The sequence below is a fragment of the Mobula birostris genome, unplaced genomic scaffold (genome assembly GCF_030028105.1).
Source record: "Mobula birostris isolate sMobBir1 unplaced genomic scaffold, sMobBir1.hap1 scaffold_594, whole genome shotgun sequence".
Taxonomy (NCBI): Eukaryota; Metazoa; Chordata; class Chondrichthyes; order Myliobatiformes; family Myliobatidae; genus Mobula; species Mobula birostris.
The window spans coordinates 99,552-125,864 of NW_027278316.1; the positions used below are offsets into that span (position 1 = coordinate 99,552).

General features: G+C 46.9%; 1 protein-coding gene across 2 annotated transcripts in view; it reads left to right on the forward strand.

The window, feature by feature from the left end:
• The first annotated feature begins 2,974 nt into the window (after positions 1 to 2,974).
• The window catches only part of usf2 (upstream transcription factor 2, c-fos interacting), an 87,244-nt gene continuing 63,905 nt past the window's right edge, over positions 2,975 to 26,313 (forward strand). Inside the window, exons 1-3 of one of the 2 annotated variants that reach the window (XM_072250741.1) lie at positions 2,975 to 3,224; positions 7,171 to 7,217; positions 20,206 to 20,321. In XM_072250741.1, the coding sequence (XP_072106842.1) occupies positions 3,193 to 3,224; positions 7,171 to 7,217; positions 20,206 to 20,321 (195 nt within the window). In that variant the 5' untranslated portion in view covers positions 2,975 to 3,192. The remainder of the gene's footprint in view (positions 3,225 to 7,170; positions 7,218 to 20,205; positions 20,322 to 26,313) is intronic. The other variant, XM_072250740.1, reaches the window with a different exon arrangement.

Genomic DNA, 26,313 nt, shown 5'->3' on the forward strand with positions numbered 1-26,313 from the left:
ACTTGAAGCGATGGAGAAATGCAACAAATGCCACATCGAGAGAATGAACTCCAGTACAAAGTGTTTTAACATTGAAACAAACTGACTGGGCAATAAACCTACACTGGGAGAGATAAAAGTGCATTGAGCAGCACTGAACTGACAAGGCAAAGGGATCATGTGTTTCAACTGTAATTATCCACCAGAGTACAACAATCTGTCTGTGGTAGAGAGCAGTAATCCCGCTCTGGTGGAGAGCACAGTAACCCTGCGCCGGTGGAGAGCGCAGTAACCCAGCACCGGTGGGGAGAGCAGTAACCCTGCACTGGTGAGGAGCGCAGTAACCCTGCACTGGTGGAGAGAGCAGTAACCCTGCACTGGTGAGGAGCGCAGTAACCCTGCACTGGTGGAGAGAGCAGTAACCCTGTACTGGTGGGGAGAGCAGTAACCCTGCACTGATGGAGAGAACAGTAACCCTGTACTGGTGAGGAGCGCAGTAACCCTGCACTGGTGGCGAGCGCAGTAACCCTGTACTGGTGGGGAGAGCAGTAACCCTGCACTGATGGAGAGAGCAGTAACCCTGTACTGGTGGGGAGCGCAGTAACCCTGTACTGGTGGGGAGTGCAGTAACCCTGTACTGGCAGAGAGCACAATAACTCTGCACTGGTGGGGAGATCAGTAGCCCTGCAGTGGTGGGGAGCACAGTAACCCTGCACTGGTGGAGAGAACAGTAACCCTGCACTGGTGGGAAGCACAGTAACCCTGCACTGGTGGAGAGAGCAGTAACCCTGTACTGGTGGGGAGCGCAGTAACCCTGTACTGGTGGGGAGCACAGTAACCCTGCACTGGTGGAGAGAGCAGTAACCCTGTACTGGTGGGGAGCGCAGTAACCCTGCACTGGTGAGGAGCGCAGTAACCCTGCACTGGTGGAGAGAGCAGTAACCCTGTACTGGTGGGGAGAGCAGTAACCCTGCACTGATGGAGAGAGCAGTAACCCTGTACTGGTGAGGAGCGCAGTAACCCTGTACTGGTGGGGAGTGCAGTAACCCTGTACTGGCAGAGAGCACAATAACTCTGCACTGGTGGGGAGATCAGTAGCCCTGCACTGGTGGGGAGCACAGTAACCCTGCACTGGTGGAGAGAACAGTAACCCTGCACTGGTGGGAAGCACAGTAACCCTGCACTGGTGGAGACAGCAGTAACCCTGTACTGGTGGAGAGAGCAGTAACCCTGTACTGGTGGGGAGCGCAGTAACCCTGTACTGGTGGGGAGCGCAGTAACCCTGCACTGATGGAGAGAACAGTAACCCTGTACTGGTGGGGAGCGCAGTAACCCTGTACTGGCAGAGAGCACAATAACTCTGCACTGGTGGGGAGATCAGTAGCCCTGCACTGGTGGGGAGAGCAGTAATCCTGCACTGGCGGGGAGTGCACTAACCCTGCACTGGTGAAGAGTGCAGTAACCTCGCTCTGTGGAAACTGATGAAAAATGTAAAAAAATTGCAATCTGAAGGAAATAACAATAATCATGCAGTGACTGTGATAATCTTGCGTTGAGAAAGGCTGCAGAGAAGCTGCCTTGAGCGTGAGACCCTGCAAAAAATAGTCCTGCAGTAATTGCAACAAATGGGAGAAACTGCAAAGCAGACTGTAATAAAACTGCATGGGGGTTGGGGAGATAGTCTTCTTATGTTAATGGAGCAAGGTTAAAATAATCCTGCACTGGATTGCAAATAAATTGCAAGAACTCTGCATTGAGATTGAAATTATGTTGCAAGATTCCTGCATTAAAGTTTGAATTCATTATTGCAGAATGCAAAAGTCTTGGCACTGAAAGATTGGAATCACACTGCAGAGTCTGCAATAATTGCATTTCCATGGAGTGTCATTACAAGAAAGTAGCATCCATCATTAAGAACCCCCGCTATCCATACCGTGCTCTCTTCTCACTGCTATTATTGGGCAAGAGGAACCACCATCGGGTTTCTGAAACAGTGTGGAAAACTTCACTCACCTCAACACTGAACTGATTCCGTAACCTATGGACTCACTTTCAACTCTACTGCTCACGTTCTCAGTGTTATTTATTTATTTGCATAGCTGTCTGACACAATGGTTGTCTATCAGTCTTTGTTCATGCATTTCCAGAGCAACACTCACACAAAATGCAGCAAGTCAGGCAGTATCAATGGAGGGGAATTGACAGCCAACATTTCAGAGCATGGCCCTTCATCAACACTGGTGACAGCCTGATGTCAGAGAGTGTGGGCCCAAGGATTGGGGGCCTGGAGACGGGCTGTCCTGAGGTTGGAGGCCTATCTGGTAATATGAGTGGCTGGGAAAGGGCTTGTTTTGCTGTTCCACAAAATGCTGGAGGAACTCAGCAGATCAGGCAGTGTCCATGGAGATGAATAAACAGTTGACGTTTTGGGCCAAGACCCTTCTCAGGACTGGGAAGGAAGGGGGAAGGCACCAGAACAAGAAGGTGGGGATAGGGGAAGCTGTAAGGTGATGTGGAAGGCCACGTGGGAGGACTCGACAGGAAGGAATCTGATAGGAGAGTCGACCACTGGGGCACCAGGGGCAGGTGAGAAGAGGTAAGAGGCCAGAGTGGGGAATAGAGGAAGGGGGAGGGGAGGGGAGGGTTTTTTTTAAACTGTAAATTGGGGGAATCAACATTCATGCCTTAAGGTTGGAGGCTACTCAGATAGTGTATAACGTGTTGCTCAGTGGGTGGCCTCATCTTGGTACATGTGGGAATGGGAATTAAAATGCTGTGACACCAGGATGCCAAACATTTCCGGGGGTGGGGGGGGTAACATTTTAATTCTGATTCTCATTCCCCTGTCACTCTCTGACCAACACACCACAGCAAATTCCCAATACGTGGAAATGTTTACGGGGAATAACGCTGATGTTTGGTAATAAATCAGAAGTTAAAATTGTCATGCAAACGGGAAAAGGGCGAGAGAGAGCGCAGAGCGAGTGGCAGTGCGCAATCCGGTGAATCCGCGCCGGGTGTTGCACCGGCCCGGGCTGCGGAGGAGTCGGCGGTGCTCCCTCCCCACCTCGGCGGCCTGGGCTGGGGGGAAGGAGACAGACCCGTCGCTGGCTCTTCTCACGTGTCCATTTTGGGATCTCACATGACCCTGTTGTTTGGCCCCGTGATCAAATCTACTCCGAAATTCGAAATTTAGCAGCTTTCGCTGGCCACATGGATATATTAGACCAAGCCTTAGATACGAGGTGAGTGCGCGGCTCCCTCTGCAAAACACAAGCGGCGCCGGCGGCGGCGACCGCCCAAAACTAAATAGAATAGAGGTCTCAGGGCCTCCTCCTTTTATTTTAGGGGAAAAAAAGAGCGAGATTGCAAGAGGGGAAAGGCGAATGCAAAAAGCCGGATTTTGCAAAGAAAAATAAAAGGAACTGCAGAGTAACGCCACGATGAGCCGGGGAGGGATTGGCGAAGGCGGCGCATTCGGACAGTTTTGTTCTGGGGCTGAATTCACTTCCTCGCCGACGGGGTGGGAGAGCAGGGGGAGAGGTTGCAAACTCCGGCCAGTTGGAAGGGGGGAGGCTAGCAAATCCGCACTGGGTGTGTGTGTGTGTTAGTTTTGCAAGGAGTAATGAGACTGTCGGGATGGAAGACGCAGAGCAGGTGCTCTTCTGAAAAGGGGCAAATACGAGGGGTTTTAGAGTTTCTTACGAGTTGTCAAAGGGTTCTTTTTTTATGACACCTTACCCTTTGCTTACTGGACCCTATGCAAACAAAAGAAAGAAAAGTTGTTTTGCCGTGAGCCGGAGGAGTAAATTGGGATTGTGTGTGTGCGTGTCTTTGCCCCTAGCCTTTCCTAGCTCCGGGAGGGGTTGTGGGTGGGTGGGGTAAAAGCTTGTATATGAGGGAAGGGAGTTGCGTAGGACGGGTTACATTGGAAGTTGGGGTCCGATGGGACTCTCTTTCTGGAGATTCCTGCAAACCCGGTTGAATAAAGGACTGGACAGGGTTTGTCCTGGGTGGGATGGATATATTGTCTGTTGGGGACCTTCAGGCTGTGATTTCCGCGACTCCAGATGGGTTATAGATGCAGGAGCAGAGAGGGTGTGTCCTGTACGGAGTGCATTTGGTGTTGGGGTCCGCGTGGTTTCCATACCCCTAGATACGCTGCGGAGAGACGAGGAGGGGGTCGGTGTTGGGGTCGCGGTGATTTCCAGCACACCCTCCCTCTGGTAGATATGCAGGAAGAGTGCTATATGAGCGGGTGCATTGGGTTTTGATGTCCCGGTGATTCCCAGCACACCTCCTCTCTCCGGCAGATATGCGGGAAGATTGGGACATGAGCGGGTGCATTGGGTGTTGGGGTCCCGGTGATTCCCAGCACACACTCTCCCACAGATATGCAGGAAGAGTGGTACATGAGTGGGTGCATTGGGTGTTGGGGTCCCGGTGATTCTCATACCCGTGCCAGTTGTACAGGTGTAGGGGGGAGGGAAGACTGGTTGGGGTCCCGAAATGAGGGCTGTGAGCAGGAGAGTGGAGGGTGAGATATGCCCAAAGCTGTCCCATTCCCAGAGTCAACTCTGGCTATGGGATGGGCTGAGAGTGGCTGACTGGCCTTTCCCTGTCCAGCAGTGGGTGGGGAGGGGAGGGGAGGCGTGTGGTGACTGACCGTTCTGTGCCCTGTGATAGTGTGGATCATCTGGCAGTGACACAGCCTCCTCGCCATTCCTCTCACCCGACCCCCCACACAGTCATTGGGATAGGGGGTCCTGAGGGGGGAGAACTGACCCCCACACAGTCATTGGGATAGGGGGTCCTGGGGGTGGGTGGGAGAACTGACCCCCACACAGTCATTGGGATTGGGGGTCCAGGGGGTGGGTGGGAGAACTGACCCCCACATAGTCATTGGGATAGGGGGTCCAGGGGGGGGAGAACTGACCCCCACACAGTCATTGGGATAGGGGGTACCAGGGGGGAGATGGAGAACTGACCCCCACAGAGTCATTGGGATGGGGGGTCCCGGGGAGGGGGAGGGGGAGGGGAGAATGCTCAGGGAAAGTTGTGGTTGCAGGGCGTTCATGCAGACTCTGCACACACAGCAGCAGAGCTGGGAATGGTGTCGAGGGCAGTGACACAGCTGCTCCCTCCCTTCCTTGGCCCCACCGCTCACTCAGGGAGTGTGAGCGATTCGGGAAGAAGAAAATAATCCCAAAGCCATTCTGAAGGGGGTGGCCACGCCCCCCCCCCCCCCCCAAAGTTCTGCTCCCTGGAATTTGAGCTATACAGTACAGGGACAGGCCCCCTTTCCCAGGATGCTAACCCTACTACTCTACACAGTGTCTACAACCTCCATTCCCCACATTCACGTGTCTGACACACTGATCTCCTCTGTCTACACAGTGTCTACAACCTCCATTCCCCACACATTCATGTGTCTAACACACTAATCCCCCCCCATCTACACAATGTCCATATCCCCCCATTCCCCACACATTCACCTGTGTGTCTAACAGACTAATCCTCTGTCTACACAATGTCCATGTCCCTCCATTCTCTAGACAAGCATGTGTGTGTCTAACACACGAATCCCCTCTGTCTACACAATGTCCATATCCCTCCATTCCCCACACATTCATGTGTGTGTCTAACACACGAATCCCCCCTGTCTACACAATATCCAAATCCCTTCATTTCCCACACATTCATGTGTGTGTCTGGCACACTTAATCGCCTCTGTCTACACAATGTGCATATCCCTCCATTCCCTAAACATTCATGTGTCTGTCTGCCAGCCTGTCAAACACCTCTATCATATCTGCTCTCACCACCACTCCATCCCGCAGCACATTAGAGATATCCACCAATCTCTGTATTTAAAAAAAAACAAAAAGAGAACTTCCCCCCCCCCCCCCGGGTTTCTCCTCAGTCTCCGCCACTCCAGTAATAACAACCTGGAGTTTGTCCAGCCTTTTCTTCTAGCTCATACCTTCTAATCCAGGCAGAAGCTGGAGAACCTGTTCTGCACCCTCTCCACAGTCTCCACATCACTCCTGTAACAGGGTGTTCAGAACTGGACATGATACTTCAAGTGTGGCTCGACCAAAGTGTTCTACAGCTGCAACGTGACTTCCTGACTCTGATACACACAACACCCTGAGCAATCGATCTACTTTGAGATCGCCAACCTGAGGGAATGTCCCCTCTGATCCGTAGTGTGGTAGGAGTAAGTAAACGCAGGAGGTTAATGTCCCTGGGGACCTCTGGCTCAGGGGTCGTGCAGCTGGCAGCTGCCTCTCAGCCCCAGAGGCCCCAGTTCAATCCCCAATGAGGCTCATTGTGTGTGACCCGTCCACCATTGAAGGGCTTTTGAATAGGTGCTTGATTAGTTGGGGTGTCAAGGGCAGGGAGCAGGAGAATGAGGTTGAGAGGGGTAATAAGTCAGCCATTATGGAATGGGAGAGCAGTCTTGATGGACCAAATGGCCTCATTCTGCTCCTTTGTCTTATGGCAGTAAAGGTGTGTGGAACCCATCCCACCAGTGAGGGTCAGGGTCTGTGTGTATCCCTGTGATCCTATGGGTTTCCCCTGGGGACTCCCGTTTCCTCCAGCAGACCCACTCCCTTCCTGAGGGGGCTGTCAACTCCAGACGGGGCAGGGGTGGTTGGAAATGGTTGGGGGGGACACTCCTTCTGCTAATTTTTCAGCCAATGTGCACAATCCCAGCTTTCTCCATCCTGTTTTCAGACCGCCATCCCACGTCAGTGGTGTTAGGGCTGATTCTGGACAGTCGGGGGGTGTGGTTTTGGAGTGAGGTAATTGCTAATCCTTTCCCTCTGTCGGACACGGTGCAGACATATGAGCGGCAGCGAGAAAAGAGCGCGCATGAGGGAGGTGGTAAGGAGGGAGCGCCATGTGAAGGGGGCAGCGAGGAGGGAGCACTGTGGGAGGGGGCGGCGAGGAGAGATCACCACGTGAGGGAGGCGGCGAGGAGGGAGCACTGTGGGAGGGGGCAGCGAGGAGAGATCACCACGTGAGGGAGGCGGCGAGGAGGGAGCACTGTGGGAGGGGCGGCGAGGAGAGATCACCACGTGAGGGAGGCGGCGAGGAGGGAGCACTGTGGGAGGGGCGGCGAGGAGGGAGCCACCTCCCTCTCCAACTCCAGATTCTGACCCCTCTCTCTTTGCTCTCCTGTAGCCACGATAAAGGTCAAGACACAGACGAGAGTGTACAGCTCCAGGAAGGTGAGTGGCTATGTTACCATCCCCTTCCCCTGGCCCTGACACTGCATAAGACGGGGCCATTGTGGCTGGTTTACTGTCCCTCTCAACTCCATTCTCATGCCTTCTCCCCGTAACGTTTGATGCCCTTATTAATAAAGAACTGTCAACCTCCGCATTAAATATACTCAATGACTGTCTGCACAGACATCTGTGGCAATGAATTCCAGAGTTTGACCACCCCCTGCCTAAAGAAATTCCACCTCATCTCTGTCCTAAAAGGACATCTCTCTGTTCTGAGGCTGTGCCCTGTGGTCCTGGACTCCCCCACAAAATGAACCATCCTCTCCACACCTACTCTATCCAGGCTTTTCAATACTCCATGTTTCAGTGAGATTTCTTCTGAACTCCAAGCTCCAGCGAGTTCCGACTCAGAGACATCGAATGTGCCTCATACGTTAACCCCTTCAGTCTCTGGATTCTCTCCGCTGCCAGCAAATCTTTTCTTAGATAAAGGGCCCAAAACCTCTTACAATACACCGTGCAGTCTGACCAATGCCTTATAAAGCTTCAGCATTACATCCTTGCTTTTATATTCTAGTCCTTTTGAAATTAAGGCTAACTTTGCATTTGCCTTCCTTACCACCAACTCAACTTGCAAGTTAACCTTGAGGGAAGCTTGCACAAGGACTCCCAAGTCCCTTTGCACCTCTAGTTTTTGAATTTTCTCCCGGTTTAGAAAATAGTCCACACCTTTATTCCTTAGGCCAAAGGCATTTCCCGACACTGTATTCCATCTGGCACTACTTTCCCCATCCCCCCCCCCGCCCCAAGTCGTCGTAAGTCCCTCTGTAGATACCTGCTTCCTCAACACTACCTGGCACTCCACCTACCTTCATATCGTCTGCAAACCTGGCCACAAAGCCATCAATTCCTTCATCCAAATCATTGACATATAACATGAAAAGAAGCGGTCCCAACACCGACCCTTGTGGAACATCACTATTCACCGGCAGCCAACCAGAAATGGCCCCCTTTATCCCCACTCTTTGCCTTGTGCCAATCAGTCAATGCTAGTATCTTTCCTATAATACCATCGGGTCTTACCTTGTTTAGCAGTTTCATGTGAGGCATCTTGTCAAATGTCTTCTGAAAATCCAAATACACAGCGTCCACTGACTCTTCTTTGTCTATAACCGTATAACAATTACAGCATGGAAACAGGCCAACTCTGCCCTTCTAGTCCTTGCCGAACTCTTACTCTCACCTAGTCCCACCAGCCTGCACTCAGCCCATAACCTTCCATTCCTTTCTTGTCCATATATCTATTCAATTTAACTTTTAACGACAACATCGAACCTGCCTCAACCACTTCTACTGGAAGCTCATTCCACACAGCTACCACTCTCTGAGTAAAGAAGTTCCCCCTCGTTACCCCTAAACTTTTGCCCTTAACTCTCAACTCATGTCCTCTTGTTTCAATCTCCCCCACTCTCAATGGAAAAAGCCTATCCACGTCAACTCTATCTATCCCCCTCATAACTTTAAACACCTCTATCAAGTCCCCCCTCAACCTTCTACGCTCCAAAGAATAAAGACCTAACTTGTTCAACCTTTCTCTGTAACTTAGGAGATGAAACCCAGGCAACATTTTAGTAAACCTCCTCTGTACTCTCTCAATTTTATTTGACATCTTTCCTTCAATTCGGTGACCAGAACTGTACACAATACTCCAAATTTGGCCTTACCAATGCCTTATACAATTTCAACATTGCATCCCAACTCCTATACTCAATGCTCTGATTAATAAAGGCCAGCATACCAAAAGCTTTCTTCACCACCCTATTCACATGAGATTCCACCTTCAGGGAACCATGCACCATTATTCCTAGATCCCTCTGTTCTACAGCATTCTTCAATGCCCTACCATTTACCATGTATGTCCTATTTTGATTAGTCCTACCAAAATGTAGCGCCTCACATTTTTCAGCATTAAACTCCATCTGCCATCTTTCAGCCCACTCTTCTAACTAGCCTAAATCTCTGCAAGCTTTGAAAACCTACTTCATTACCCACAACGCCACCTATCTTAGTATCATCTGCATACTTACTAATCCAATTTACCACCCCATCACCCAGATCAGTAATGTATATGACAAACAACATTGGACCCAGTACAGATCCCCGAGGCACACCGCTACACACCGTCCTCCAATCTGACACACAGTTATGCACCACTACTCTCTGGCGTCTCCTATCCAGCCACTGCTGAATCCATTTTACTCCTTCAATATTAATGCCTGACGATTGAACCTTCCTAACTAACCTTCCATGTGGAACCTTGTCAAAGGCCTTACTGAAGTCCATATAAACAATATCCACCGCTTTACCCTCATCAACTTTCTTAGTAACCTCATCAAAAAATTCAGTGAGATTTGTCAAACATGACCTTCCACGCACGAATCCATGTTGACTGTTCCTAATCAGACACTGTCTATCCAGATAATTATATATACTATTTCTAAGAATACTTTCCATCAATTTACCCACCACTGACGTCAAACTCTCAGGCCGATAATTGCTAGGTTTACTCTTAGAATCCTTTTTAAACAATGGAACCACATGGGCAATACGCCAATCCTCCTTCACCATCCCCGTTTCTAATGACATTTGAAATATTTCTGCCAGAGCCCCTGCTATTTCCACACTAACTTCCCTCAAGGTCCTAGGGAATATCCTGTCCGGACCCGGGGACTTACCACTTTTATATTCCTTAAAAGTGCCAGTACTTCCTCTTCTTTAATTGTCATACTTTCCATAACTACCCTTCTTGTTTCCTTTACCTTACACAGTTCAATATCCTTCTCCTTAGTGAATACCGAAGAAAAGGAATTGTACAAAATCTCCCTCATCTCTTTTGGCTCCACACATAGCCGTCCACTCTGATTCTCTAGGGGACCAATTTTATCTCTCACTCTCCTTTTACTATTAACATAACTGTAGAAACCCTTTGGATTTATTTTCACCTTACTTGCCAAAGCAGCCTCGTATCTTCTTTTAGCTTTAATAATTTCTTTCTTAAGATTCTCTTTACATTCTTTATATTCCTCGAGCACCTCATTAACTCCAAGCTGCCTATATTTATTGAAGATCCCTCTCTTTTTCCGAACCAAGTTTCCAATATCCCTCGAAAACCATGGCTCTCTCAAACTTTTAACCTTTCCTTTCAACCTATCAGGAACATAAGGATCCTGTACCCTCAAAATTTCACCTTTAAATGACCTCCATTTCTCTATTACATCCTTCCCATGAAACAAATTGTCCCAATCCACTCCTTCTAAATCCTTTCGCATCTCTTCAAAGTTAGCCTTTCTCCAATCAAAAATCGAGTCCTATCCTTCTCCATAATTATATTGAAACTAATGGTATTGTGATCAGTGGACCTGAAGTGCTCCCCAACACATACCTCCGTCACCTGACCTATCTCATTCCCTAACAGGAGATCCAACACTGCCCCTTCTCTAGTTGGTACCTCTATGTATTGCTCCAAAAAACTATCTTGCACACATTTGACAAACTCCAAACCATCCAGTCCTTTTACAGAATGGGCTTCCCAGTCTATGTGTAGAAAATTAAGATCTCCCACAATCACAACCTTGTGCTTACTACAAATATCTGCTATCTCCTTACAAATTTGCTCCTCCAGTTCTCGGTCCCCATTAGGTGGTCTATAATATACCCCTATAACACCTTTCCTATTCCTCAATTCCACCCAAATAGCCTCCCTAGACGAGTCCACTAATCTATCCTGCCAGAGCACCGCTGTTATATTTTCTCTGACAGGCAATGCAACAATACCCCTCTTGCCCCTCCTATTCTTTCATACCTGAAACAACAAAATCCAGAAATATTTAGTTGCCAACCACACCCCTTCTGCAGCCACGTTTCACTAATAGCTACAACATCATATTTCCAGGTATCAATCCATTCTCTAAGCTCATCCACCTTTCTTCCAATGCGCCTAGCATTAAAATAGATGCACTTAAGAAACTTTCCACCTCCAACTCTCTGTTTATCCTTAATGGAGCAAACAACTTTGTTATCTTTTTCTTCCTTTTCCCCTTCATCTTTGGTCTGAGTGCTCCCGATCTCTGTCTATCTTGCTTGTTATTTCCTCAAAGATTTCCAACAGATCTGTCAGGCAAGATTTCTGCTTGAAAAATGCATGCTAACTTTGACTTATTTTATCATGTGCCTCTAAGTACCCAAAAACTCCAGCATCTTCCCAACTACTGAGGTCAGACGAACTGGTCTATAATTTTTTCTTTTGCCTCCCTCCCTTCTTAAAGAGTGGAGTGGCACTTGTAATTTTCCAGTCCTCTAGAACCATTCTAAAATCTAATGATTCTTGAAAGGTCATTAGTAATGCCTCTATAATCTCTTCAGCTACCTCTTTTGTAACCCTGGGGTATAAACCATCTGGTCCAGGTAACTTATTTACCTCAGACCTTTCAGCTTCCCAAGCACTTTCTCGTTAGTAATAGCAACAACACTCATTTCTGCCCCCAGCACTTGCATCTCTGGCATTCTGCTTGTGTCCTCCACAGTGAAGACTGACGCAAAATACTTAATAAGTTCGTCCTTCATTTCTTTTTCCCCATTACTACCTGTCCAGTGTCTTTTTCCAGCAGTCTGATGTCTAATCTCATCTCTCTTTAACTCCTAATGTATATTAAAGAAATATGTCCTCTTTTATATTATCAATAACTTAACTTCATATTTCATCTTTTCTCTTTTTATGACTTTTTAGTTGCCTTTTGTTGATTTTTAAAAGCTTCCCAATCCCATTTATTATATGCCCTCAACTGAGCCTCTGGGCTGTCTTTAACTTCCCTTGTCAGCCATGATTGCCTCATCCTCCCTTCAGAATACTTAGTCCTTTGGGATGTATCTTCCCTGTGCCTTTTGAATTTCCCAAGAAACACAGCCATTGGTGTTCTACCATCATCGTTAGAAGAAGTGTCTCGTTCTAATCAAATTTGGCCAGCTCCTCTCTCATGCCTCTGTAATTCCCTTTACTCTGCTGTAATACTGTTACATATAATTTTAGCTTCTCCTTCTCAAACTACAGGGTGAGTTCTATCACATTATGATCATTGTCTCCTAATGGTTCCTTTACTTTAAGCTCCCTGATCAAATCCAGTTCAGTACACAACACCCAAACCAGAATTGCCTTTTCTCTAGTGAGCTCAACCGCAATCTACTCTAAAAAGTCATCACATAGGCATTCTACACACTCCCTCTCTTGGGATCCAGCACAACCTCATTTTCCCAATCTACCTGCCTATTGAAATCCCCCAGGACTATCATAACATTGCCCCTTTTCCATGCCTTTTCTATCTCCCATTGTACTTTCAAGCTGCTGTTCCGAGGTCTCCATATAACTCTCGGGTCTTTTTACCCTTGCATTTTCTTATCTCTATCCATAAGGATTCTACATCTTCTGATCCTATGCCACCTCTTTCTAAGGATTAGATTCCGGTTTTTACCAACAGAGCCACCCCACCCCCTCTGACTCCCTGCCTGTCTTTCAGTACAATCTATATCCTTGGGTGTTAAACTCCCAACTATGATCTTCTTTCATCCGCGACTCAGTGATGCGCACAATGTCATTTCCATTGTCTAGCTGCGCTACAAGATCATCTGGGTTATTCTGTGTACTGCGTATATTCAAATACACCACCTTCAGTCCCGCACACATCACCCTTTTTCATTTTGGCCCCCTGTACACTTTAACTTATCCCCCTGACTGCCATTTTGCCCTATCATCTAGGTGTCCTCCTCCTCCTCCTCCTCTGTCTCACTACGCTCCTGCCTGACTCTGTAATCCTCTCCTCTCCCATCTCCCTCAATTCCTCCAAAATCTGTCAGACATTGATCCTCTCCCTCTTTAATCCCCACAATGCTGCTTTCCTCATCATCCCCCAGTACAGTGAATTCCCAAGCCCCCCCCCTTTCATTTTTAAATGGCCTACCACAATACTGTACATCTGTCCCCTCGATGGAGATTCTCCCACTTGGGAGGCATTTCTATATCCCCCCTAGTTTGTCCCCTCAGCGTCTGAGATGTCTTAGTAACCCCACTGGACCCGCGCCCAACTCCTGATGATGGAACACCCCCCCCCCCACCCCACAAAGGTGAATACGATGAATCTTTCCAGGACTGTCCCTAGTTCCAGGCCTATTCTTCCTTCAGTTGGGGGGTCCCAGAGTCCTGTGCTCTATGTGAGACCTTAGCGACGCCTGGTATGGCTGGAATCAGACATCCCTATTTTTAAACTCCCACCCTCATGGATGAAGACCAAAATGTCATTCCCCTCCCTCTCACTGACTGACTATGATTCTGGCACAAGAACTGCTCGATCCTTCTGGCCTGATGTGGAACTCACAATACAGGACAGTATAACGCAGGAACAGGCCCTTTGGTCTATCTAGTTTGTGCTGAACCATTTAAACTGCCTATTCTCATCGACCTGCACCAGGACCGTAGCCCTCCATTCCCTACCATCCATGTACCTATCCAAACTTTGCTTGAACAGTGAAATTGAGTTCACATGCACCACTTGTGCTGGTAGCTCGTTCCACACCCTCACGGCCCTCTGAGTGAAGAAGTTTCCCCTCAAACTTTTCACCATTTACCCTTAACCCATGACCTCTAGTGGTTGTAGTCCCACACAACCTCAGTGGAAAAATCCTGCCTGCACTTACCCTGTCAATAGGCGGTTGACTTTTCAGGCTGAGGCCCTTCTTCAGCACAGAGGAGGAAGGGGGGGAGGCACCAGAATATAATGGTGAGGGAGGGGAAGGTGATAGGTGAAGCCAGGTGGGTGGGAAAGGTCAAGGACTGGAGAGGAAAGAATCTGATAGGAGAGGAGAGCAGACCACAGGAGAAAGGGAAGGAGAAGGGAACCCGGGGGGGAAATAATAGGCATGTGAGAAGAGTTTAATGTTAGAGTGGGGAGTGGGGAATGGGGTGGGGGGGAATGTTTCAACTATTTAATCAGTCGTTATTGTTCTTTATGGGTCTTAAAAAAAATTGGATGTGCTGCAACATTTCTGTGAAGATTTAAGTATTTACATCTACGAGCTTTTTACAAACGTTTGTAGTTCAATAAAGCAGACTTCTGAACTGACCCCTAGAAGTGCTGACATCATTAAAGAAGAAGCGGCCTTCGTCTACACTGACACAGTAGCAGGTCTAACAAAACAGGGTTACCTCCTGCAATTAAATAATAATTTCCAAGCTATTTAGAGCAGTACTTTACATAAATTGAAATAGTTTACAACCATTTATTTAACAGCTTAATTTACTTAATAGCAATTCAATCAAACACTGCAATTCAATATTGAAAGTTAGGCGGTTGAAACAGGTAGGCTAAATTGTGATAGAAACAGTTAGGTCAGTTAGGAAGATTCAGTCGCTAGGTATACATGGAGGGGTGGTAAATTGGATTAGACATTGGCTCGATGGAAGAAGCCAGAGAGTGGTGGTAGAGAATTGCTTCTCCGAGTGGAGACCTGTGACTAGTGGTGTGCCACAGGGATCAGTGCTGGGTCCATTGTTATTTGTCATCTATATCAATGATCTGGATGATAATGTGGTAAATTGGATCAGCAAATTTGCTGATGATACAAAGATTGGAGATGTAGTAGACAGTGAGGAAGGTTTTCAGAGCCTGCAGAGGGATTTGGACCAGCTGGAAAAATGGGCTGAAAAATGGCAGATGGAGCTTAATACAGACAAGTGTGAGGTATTGCACTTTGGAAGGACAAATTCAGGTCGAACATACAAGGTAAATGGTAGGGCATTAAGGAGTGCGTAGAACAGAGGCTTTTGGGAAAACAGATACAAAATTCACTAAAAGTGGTGTCACAGGTAGATAGGGTCATAAAGAGAGCTTTTGGTACATTGGCCTTTATACATCAAAGTATTGAGTATAAGAGTTGGAATGTTATGATGAGGTTGTATAAGGCATTGGTGAGGCTGAACCTGGAGTATTGTGTGCAGTTTTGGTCACCAAATTGCAGGAAGGATATTAATAAAGTTGAAAGAGTGCAGAGAAGGTTTACAAGGATGTTGCCAGGACTTGAGAAACTGAGTTACAGAGAAAGGTTGAATAAGTTAGGTCTTTATTCCCTGGAGCGTAGAAGAATGAGGGGAGATTTGATAGAGGTATATAAAATTATGATGGGTATAGATAGAGTGAATGCAAGCAGGCTTTTTCCACTGAGGCTAGGGGAGAAAAAAACCAGAGAACATGGGTTAAGGGTGAAGGGGGAAAAGTTTAAAGGGAATGTTAGGAGGGTCTTCTTCACACAGAGAGTGGTGGGAGTGTGGAATGAGCTGCCAGATGAAGTGGTAAATGCGGGCTCACTTTTAACATTTAAGAAAAACTTGGACAGGTAGATGGATGAGAGGTGTATGGAGGGATATGGTCCAGATGCAGGTCAGTGGGACTAGGTAGAAAAATGGTTCGGCACAGCCAAGAAGGGTCAAAAGGCCTGTTTCTGTGCTGCAATGTTCTATGGTTCTATCAATACATCTCATAATTCTGTATAGCTCTATCAGATCTCGCAATCTTCTACGTTCCAAGGAATGAAGTCCTAACCTTTCCATATAACTCAGGTCAAAATTTATGTCTTTCCTGTAGGTAGGTGCCAAAACTTCACACAATTCTCCAAATCCGGCTTCACCAACGTCTTAAACAATTTCAACAAAACATCCCATCTCTTGTACTCAATACTTTGATTTATGAAGGCCAGTGCGGCAAAAACTTTCTTTACGACCCTATCTACCTGTGACGCCACTTTCAATGAATTACAGACCTGTATTTCCAGATCCCTTTACTTCACTGCACACCTCAGTGCCCTGCTCTTCACTGTGTGATACCTATGCTGGTTGGTCCTACCGAAGCACAACACCTCATTTCTCTGCATTAAATTCCATCTGCCATTTTTCAGCCCATTTTTCTAGCTGGTCCAGATCTTCTGCAATGTTTGCAAATTTGCTGATCCATTTAACCCCATCATCATCTAGATCTTTGATACAGATGACAAATAACAAAGGACTCAGCACTGATTTCTGTGGCACACCACTAGTGACAGGCCTCCAGTCAGAGAGGCAACCATCTACTACCACTCCCTGGCTTCTCCCACAAAGCCAGTACCTAATCCAATTTACCTCACCTTCAATGCCAGCTGACTGAACCTTCTTGCCCAACCTCCCATGTGGGGCCTTGTCAAATGCCTTGCTAAAGTCCATGTAAACAATATCCACTGCCTTGCCTTCATCTGCTTTCCTGATTACTTTCTCAAAAATCTCTATAAGTTTGGTTAGACATGACCTACCATGCACAAAGCCATGCTGACGATCCTTAATCAATCTTTGTCTATCCAAATGTTTATATATCTGGTCCCTCAGAATACTTTCCAATAATCTTCCCACTACTAGTAGCAGATTCAATATCCTATAATTCCTGGTTTATTTTCGAGTCTTCCTTAAAAAACGGAACACCTTTGGCTATCATCCAATCCTCTGGTATCTCACCTGTTGCTCAGATGATTCAAATATCTCAGATAGGGCCCTGGCAATTTCTGCACTTGCCTCCCACAGGGTCTAAGGAAGCATATTGTCAGGCCCTGGGGATTTATCCACCCTAATTTGCTGTAGGACCTCCTCCTCTGTAATATGTATGTGGTCCATTATCTCAATGTTGCTTTGCCTCACTTCTATAGACTTTGTGTCTATCTCCTGAGTAAATACAGATACAAAATAAATTATAGGTTTCCCCCGCCATCCGAAGCAATTACCATTTATATATATGGGAAAAATTTGTGAGTGTTCGCAGATCCAAAAAATAACCTACCAAATCATGCCAAATAACACATAAAACCTAAAATAATAGTAACATATAGTAAAAACATATAGTAGTAACCTTTAAGCTATGAAGCTGCCAAATCATACCAAATAACGCATAAAAATACACAGCCTATATAAAATAGAAATAATGTATGTACAGTGTAGTATCACTTACTGGAATCGGGAAGACAGCACCGAGCACACTGATGATGTTGGAGGTTGGGGTGGTGCAGTGGTCCCCAACCTCCAGGCCGCTGACTGATACCGATCTGCGAAGAATGCAGTGATAGCCGGGATGCACCCAGCACATCTTTAAGAAAAAAAGCCGAAATAAACAAGCTAATTAATTAGATGCCGCCCGGCAATAAATGCCAGCCCAGATCAGAGGCGACGGCAATGGCCTCTGATCTGGGCCGACATTTATGTGCCAGGCGGCTCCTAATTAATTAGCTTGTTTATTTCGGCTTTTTTTCTTAAAGATGTGCTGGGTGCGTCCCGGCTATCGCTGCATTCTCCGCGGCAATGTATCGGTCCGTGGCCCGGGGGTTGGGGTGGTGGGACACTAGAGTGTCATCTCATTGTCGTCTGTTTCCATCAGGGCAGGCAGGTCATCTTCTTCTATGTCTGCCTGCCTCGATGTCGAAGGTCGAGGTTCATCGTCTGCTGTGGCTGATGTGGAAGGCTTGAAAAATGACAATATGCTTGACTGCTTAGCCTCATGCATTTTTCTATCATACAGTTCTTTGTAAGCACTCAAACCATCTTGCAAATATACCCTAAACTGACGTACCCTTTCAAAATTAAAAGTCGTACTTTTCTGCAATCATTGTTGTCAATTGCAGTGAAAATCTCACGCAGTTGCTTCACATTCAGTTCCTGCATGACTTCACTTTCGGTCCGTTCGCTACTGCATTTGGTTTCGATTGTTATCCTTTCCTCTTCCAATTGCATCAGCTCGTCATCTATCAGTTCTTGGTCATGGAATGCCAAAACCTCTTCAACATCATCTTTGTCAGCTTCCACAAGCCAAACTCACGTTGTCCTTACTTAGTTCACCACAATCAAAACGCTTAATTACGTCTAGTTTTACGCTAAGTGTAACACCCTTACGAGCTCTTTTAGGCTTTTCCGATATCTTAGAACTCATCTTGCAAACGGCTGCTCACAGGCACGTGTCTAAGCAATGCCGGCTAGAATACAGTTCCGGGGAAGGAGCTTGGCTGCTCAGGGCACGCGCTGCCTTTTTTCGTAACAGTGAAAACACCTTCTGTTAGCGAAAACAGGTGACTAATGTAGGTCTTTCGTAACAGCGAGGTTTCGTAAAGCAAACGTTCGAAAAGCGGGGGACACCTGTATATAAGATCGCTCCCATGTCTTTTGGCTCCACACATGGATTACCATTCTGATCTTCCAGAGGACCAATTCTGTCCCTTGCAATCCTTTTGCTCTTAAGAATTCTCCTTCACCTTGTCTACTAGGGCAACCTAGTGCCTTTTAGTCCTGATCTCTTTCTCAAGTGTTCTCTTGCATTTCTTATACTCCATAAGTACCTCATTTGTTCCTACCTGCCTATACCTGCTATGCACCTCCTATTTTCTCTTAAATGTTTCTTGAAAACCAAGGTTCCCTACACTTGTTATCTTTACCTTTTATTCTGACAGGCACATAAAGCCTTTATACTCTCAAAATTTCACTTTTTAAGGCCTCCTACTTTCCAAGTACATCTTTGACAGAAAACATCCTGTCCCAATCCACACTTGCCAGATCCTTTCTGATACCATCAAACTTGGCCTTTCTCCAATTTAGAATCTCAACCCACAGACCAAAACACGAGGAATTCTGCAGATGCTGGAAATTCAAGCAACACACATCGAAGTTGCTGGTGAACACAGCAGGCCAGGCAGCATCTCTAGGAAGAGGTACAGATGACGTTTCGGGCCAAGACCCTTCGTCCTGAGCAGCGCTGTTGTCTGTTACTAAAAGCACTCCTCTGTTTAGCCAAGGTGGCATTCAGAGGGTGAGGAACACTGTCCAGAATTGCCAGGATTTTCTGTAGGTCACAGCCTCCAGTGTGTCCAGTTTGACTCCTATAGTAGAGTCTGCCTTTCTGATCAGTTTATATGTGGAAAGTTAAAATCACCGACCATAATGACCTTATGTTGCTTGTACAATCTGCCATCTTTCTTCAAATTTATTCCTCTAAATCCCTAGGACTGTTAGGTGGTCTGTAATATAGCTCCATTAATGTGGTCGTACTTTTCTTATTTTTCAGTTCCACCCAATATGCCTCACTAGACGAATTCTCCGGTCTGTCCTGCCATGACATTTTCCCAGACTAGTAACACCACCTCTCCCCCTTTAGTCCCTCTCGCTCTGTCAAGTCTAGAACAACGGGAGCCTGGAATATGGAGCTGCCAGTCCTGCCCCTCCTGCAATGTCATAATTCCAGGTTTTGATCTTCCTATCCTACAATACTTCTTGCATTGAAATGTAAGCGGCTCAGAACACTAGTCTCACCATGTTCAACCTTCTGGTTCCTTACTTTGTTTGAGGTCTAACCAACAAATGTCTACACAACCTCTCCACTAACCGTTCTGGCACTCTGGTTCTCAGTCCCCTGTAACCCCGGTTTAAACCCCACTGTGCAGCTCTAGCCCTGACCGCCTCCCCCTTTCATCAAGCCAGACCCTCACTCAGCTCCCTCCCCGTACTCCAAGCATCAGTCCTCTCACTGTAGGAGAGATGTCCATGGCAGAACTGTCTGAGTTATAGAGCACGATAGTAGTGAAATGGGAACTTTGGCCCATCTAGTCCATGCTGGCCCAGTCTGCCTGGTTCCAAGAACCTATACTGGATCATATCTCTCCATACATCCCCACCTTTGTACCTGTCCAAAGTATTACAATTGAACCCGCATCCACCAGTTCCACTGGCAGCTCGTTCCACACTCACAACACCCTCTAAGTGAAGAAATTTCCCCTGGGCTCCCTGGTGACCCACAGGATTTGTGCTGAAGTGAGACTGCTTGGTAATGTGAGACCGGGGGTGGGGGTGCTGTGTCTCCCTCCCCTCCCTCTCTCTCCCGCTCCCCAGGAGACAGTGGAAACCCAGACGAGCAGACGGCCGTGGCGATCGCCAGTGTACAACAGGCAGGATTCGGAGACCACAGTATCCAGTACCAGTTCCGGACGGAGAACAATGGGGGACAGGTTGGCAGCGACAGGAGCGGGGGAGAGGGGGTTGGTGGGGGTGATGGGCAGGTGTGGGATACTGGATGGGGAGGGCAGGGTTGGGGTGAGAGGGAGGCATGAGGAACAGGATATGGGATGGGATGGTGTGGGTACGGGAGCGGAATGGGGAAGCCAGAATTCTCAATCCAGAACCTATCCCGTTCACTGCTCTTCCCCCCTCCCCCCTCCCCCCGCTGAAATTTCCTGGGATCTGTGATTACTGCTTACTGCCATCCACCCATCACCTTCATTATTCCCTCAACTGTGTTTCCAGGGGTCACACAAGAAGTTCCAGGGAAATGAGCTTTTTGCAATAGTAGCACAGTACACGATGAGGACGAGCTTAAGCTCACAGAAATCTGTGTAAACTTGTTATGTATAATATGCAAAATAAACAGCACAACTAACAGATTTAGAGAAAGCATGGAATAGTTTGAGTTATTTGGAGTTTTGTGTTCAGACCTGGCCACCTAATTCCAGAGATATGGTATAGTTTCCTTCATTGGTTGGAGGATTGGGTTCAAGGTTGGAGAATTGAGGTAATGTTGCAGCACTGTAAAACTCTGGCTGGACCACACGTGGAGTATTGTGTTCAGTTCTGGTCGCATCATTATAGGAAGGATATGAACACTTTAGCGAGGGTGCAGAGGAGATTTACCAGGATGCTGGCTGGATTAGAGAGCGTGTCCTATGAAGATATGTTGGGCGAGCTTGGGCTTTCCTCTTTGGAGCAAAGGAGGGTGAGAGGTGACTTGATAGAGGTGTACAAGATGATAAGAGGCAGAGATCGAGTGGACAGCCAGAGATTTTTCTCGGGGTGGCAATGGCTAATACTAGGGGCGTAATTTTTAGATAATTGGAGGAAAGTGCAGGGGATGTCAGAGGTAAGTTTTTTAACACGCAGAACGGTGGAAGCTTTAAATTGTGCTGCAGGGGTTGCTGGAAGAGGCAGATACTTTATTGAAGAGACTCTTAGTTAGACATATGGCTGAGAGAAGAATGGAGATTTATGTATAAGGGAAGTGTTAGAGCAGTGAATCCCAGCAGGGAAATAGAAATCATGGGGGGTGTTCAAGATTCTTTGGGGGGAGGCGGTGGTAAATGGCATTCCGACTTGAGGCAGCAGACCTGACCGACCGTTAATAGAGCGGGCACTTCCAGGAAGAAGGATAAGGCGCTGAAACACAGGAAGAACCATAGCTCTGCGGGTGGTGAAATAGAACCAATCAGTGAACAAGCGGACCCCGAGGATTCCTCTTGAACTGTTCAGAGCGACCTCTGCTTCGTATATGCAGTAGAGGAACATCGCTGGGGATTATGAGACCTTACACCATTGGTCAATCATGCTAACTGAAATAGTATAAAGGTACACACGAGGAATTCTGCAGATGCTGGAAATTCAAGCAACACACATCAAAGTTGCTGTCCTGACGAAGGGTCTCTGCCTGAAACGTCGACTTAACCTCTTCCTAGAGATGCTGCCTGGCCTGCTGCGTTCACCAGCAACTTTGATGTGTGTTGCTAGTATAAAGGTAGCTTGCCGAACACGAGCTCTATCCCGACTAACATTCAGATTCCAATCTGAATCCCTGTCTACATAAATTTTGCTGTTGTGATCGTCTTCATCTTCACCTCGCCATTCCTTTGCGTATTTCTACCATCGTTCCATCCGTGTCAACTTGCTGCAGTGGCCAACATCCCATAGGCATTCCCAGTTTGTGTTCATTTCTCCTTTTAATTTAGCCCCATTAATGATGGATAAATACGTATGGCGGGATCTCTATGAGCCTGAAAGGCAGTGAAGCCTTGAATTCTAATCCCGATTTTAAAAAAAACGGCAACTATGGAAAGTGCGTCAGTACATTGTTACACACCCGGTGTATGGTTTTATTGTGTTCCCGTCAGATCAGTGACGCCACATAAAGAAAGTGCGTTAATACATTGTTACATACCCGGAGTACCGTTTTATTCCGTTCCCATCAGATCAGCGACGCTCCATGAAGATGAAAGAAGCATTTGAAAAGGGTTCCGAGACAGCTAAAAATGACCCTGATAGTGGTTTCATTGCTTCTTATAACATTTCAAAAATGATAGCAAAGTGTGGAAAATCTCATACAATTGGTGAAAGATTAATAATGCCCACAGTATCAGAAATGCTTACCACCATTCACAAAATGGATACTGTGTTTTAAAATCAATTCCTCCAAGCAATAACTCCGTAGCTTGTCGTATTGATGAGATGAGTGAAGACATTGAATATCAACTACACACAGAGCTACAGAAACAGAATTTGGGATACAGCTGGGTGTGTCAACTGTGAGACAACAAGGCATTGCTAATGGCATATGTACAATTTATCAAAAATGGAGAAGTTTGCAAAGAGATTCTCTTTCGTAAAAAATCAAGAATCACAAGATATGGTCCCGGAGGGCTGGTAGATTGCAAATGTCACTCCACTCTTTAAGGAGGGAAGAAAGCAAAAGAGAGGAAATTATAGGCCAGTAAGCCTAACCTCAGTGGTTGGGAATGTGTTGGGGTCTACAGAGGTTTCGAGGTACTTGGAGACTAAAGATAAAATAAGTCAATGTCAGCATAGTTTCTGTGAAGGAAAATCTTGCCTGACAAATTTGTTAGAGTTCTTAGAGAAATTAACAAGCAGGGCGAACAGAGGAGAGGCAGTGGATGTCGTTTACTTGGATTTTCAGAAGACATTTGAAGGTAACACACATGAGGCTGCTTAACAAGATAAAATCCCATGGCGTTACAGGAAAGATACTGGCATGGATGGAGGAATGGCTGACAGGCAGGAGGCAGCGAGTGGGAATAAAGGAGCCCTTTTCTGGTCGGCTGCCAGTGACTCGTGGTGTTCCTTGGGTCAGTATTGGGTCTGCTGCTAATGGAATTGATGGCTTTGTGGCAGAGTTTGTGAATTATACAAAGATAGGTGGAGGAGTAGGTAGTGCTGAAGAAGCAAAGCGATTGCTTGGACTTGGACAAATTGGAAGAATGGGCAAAAAAGTGGCAGATGGAATTCAGTGTTGGGGAAATGTATGATAATGTATTTTGGTAAAAGGAACAACAGTGTGGAATGTTATCTAAATGGGGAGAAGGATCAAACATCAGAGGTACAGAGGGACTTGGGAGTCCTCGTGCAAGACTCCCAGAAGGTTAATTTACAGGTTGAGTCTGTGATAAAGAAGGCTAATGCAATGTTGGCATTTATTTCAAGGGGAATAGAATATAAAAACAAGGAGGTAATGCTGAGGCTTTATAAGACACTAGTCAGGCTGCACTTGAGTATTGTCAACAGTTTTGGGCCCCATATCTCAGAAAGGATGTGCTGTCATTGGAGAGAGTCCAGAGGAGGTTCACGAGGATGATTCTGGGAATGTAGGGGTTAACTTATGAGGAGCATTTGGGCCTGTGCTAACTGGAATTTAGAAGAATACAGGTGTATCTCATTGAAACCTACGAAAAAGGACGAGACAGGGTGGATGTGGAGAAGATGTTCTGTATGGTGGGGGTATTCAGAACCAGAGGGCACAGCCTCAAATTTTAGGGGCAACCTTTTGGAACAGAGGTAAGGAGAATTTTTTTTTAGCCAGAGAGTCGTGAATCTGTGGAATGCTCTGCCACAGACAGCAGTGGAGGCCAGGTTCGTAGGTATATTTAAAGTGGAAGTTGATCATTTCCTGATCAGTCAGAGCAGCGAAGGATATGGCGAGAAGGCAGATGTATGGGGTTGAGTGGGATCTGGGATCAGCTGTGATGGAATGGCGGAATTGAAAGGCTGAATTTGCTCCTATGTTCTATGGTCTTAAGGCGCTGATTCGCAGCAGTCTGGGGTTTGAGGAGTAGTCAATCAGCGGTTCAAAGTGTGAGAAGATGTAGCTCACTCAGATTTGCCAATCGAATACATAAGGCATCGGTTCGCAGCAGTTTGACGTTTGAAGAGTGGCCAATCAGCAATTGGAATTGATTGGCAAGAACAAATAAGAATATGGTAGTGACAAGTAGAGCAGCTGTTGTTGGAGTGAACAGTGTTAGAGTGGTTATTCGAGGATGTGGGAAGGCAGGGAGACCTCAGGTCTGACAACTACACCCACAAGAAGTGCGTCCAGCTGTGGCTTCCAACACTCAGCATGAAGGAGTTGGAGTTGGAACTGGATGAACTCTGGATCATTTGGGAGGCTGAGGGGGTGATCTATAGGACGTACAGAGAGGTAGTTACACCCAAGCTGCAGGACTCAGGAATCTGGGTGACAGAAGGGGAAAGGGGTTAAGGAGACAGTGCAGAGAACCCCCGTGGCCAACCCCTCAACAACAGGTATACTGTCAGGATGATCTAACAGATGAAAGTCACAGTGTGTGGTCTCTGGCACTGAGTGACTCTGTGGCTCAGAAGGGAAGGGGGAAGCTGAGGTGAGCTGTGGTGATAAGCAATTCGTTAGTTAGGGGAACAGAAAGGAGGTTCTGTGGATGGGAATGAGATTCCCGGATGGTATGTTGCCTCCTGGGTGCCAGGGTCCATGACATCTCTGATTGAGTTCTCAGCATTCTTCAGTGGGAGGATGAGTAGCCAGAGGCTGTGGTCCATGTAGGTACCAATGATACAGGTAGGATGAGTGACAAGGTTCTGCAAAGTGAGTTCAGGGAGTTAGGTGCTAAGTTAAAGGACAGGGCTCCAGGGCTGTGATCTCAGGATTGCTAACTGTGCTTCGTAACAGTGAGACCTGACGTAGGAAGATCATACAGTTTAACATGGCTCAGGAGTTGGAGCAGGAAAAAGGGCTTCATATTTTTGGATCATTGGGCTCTCTTCCAGGGTAGGTGAGACCTGTATAGAAGGGTTGGTTTACACCTGAACTAGAGGGGCACTATTGTACGAGGGGGAAGGTTTGCTCGTGCTGCACAGTGGGGTTTAAACAAGAGTTGCAGGAGAACGGGAACCAGAGTGCCAGAACAATTAGTGGCGAGGTTGTGGAGAGATGTTGTTAAGACCTCAGACAAGGTCATAAATCAAAGGTTGAGCACGGTGGAACTAATGTTCTGAGCTGCATATTTCAATGCGAGAAGTATTGCAGGAAGGGCAGACGAGCTTCGGGCATGGATCAACACCTGGAATTATGATATTGTAGCCATTAGTGAAACTTGGCTGCAGGACTGGCAGCTCAGTGTTCTGGGTTCTGTTGCTTTAGACGCGACAGAGCACGAGGGATTAAAGGAGGAGAGTGGCGTTACTAGCTAGCCAGGGAAAATGTCAGGACAGTGGATAACTTGTATAGTGAGGGGTTTTCTATATCAACAATCTGGATGATAATGTGGTTAACTAGATTGACAAATTTGTGGATGACACCAAGTTTGGAAGCATAGTGGACAGCGAGGAAGACTATCAGACACTGCAGCAGGATCTGGACTAGCTGGGAGAGGCAGAAGGAATTTAATGCAGACGAGTGTGAGCAAGGCGAGGTGTTTGCATTTTGGTAGGACCGCCCAGGGTCGGTCTTACACAGTGAACGGTAGGGCACTGAGGAGTGTGGTAGAGCAAAGGGATGTGGAAATACAGTTCTTTCGAAGTGGCGTCAGTGGTAGATAGGGTTGTAAAGAAAGCTTTTAGCACATTTCTTCACTCATTATGTTCCATGTCGTATCGTGGTCTTTCTGTGACCATGATTGTTCTTTGGCAAATTTTTCTACACAAGTGGTTCACCTTGCCTTCTGGGCAGTGTTGATGGAACTAGGCATTTTAAATGGGCCAGCATAGACTAGATGGGCCTGTACCTTTCTAAGACTATGTGTCCTGTCCAGAGTTTTATAAAGCTGTAACCTGACTGCACAACTCTTGAACTGAGTGCCATGGCTAATAAAGACAACCATATCGTGCACCACCTGAACACCCACAATGCTTGTGTGGCCACTTTCGAACAGCTGTTGGGTTGGGCAGCTCCATAAGCATCGGCGTCACCGGACA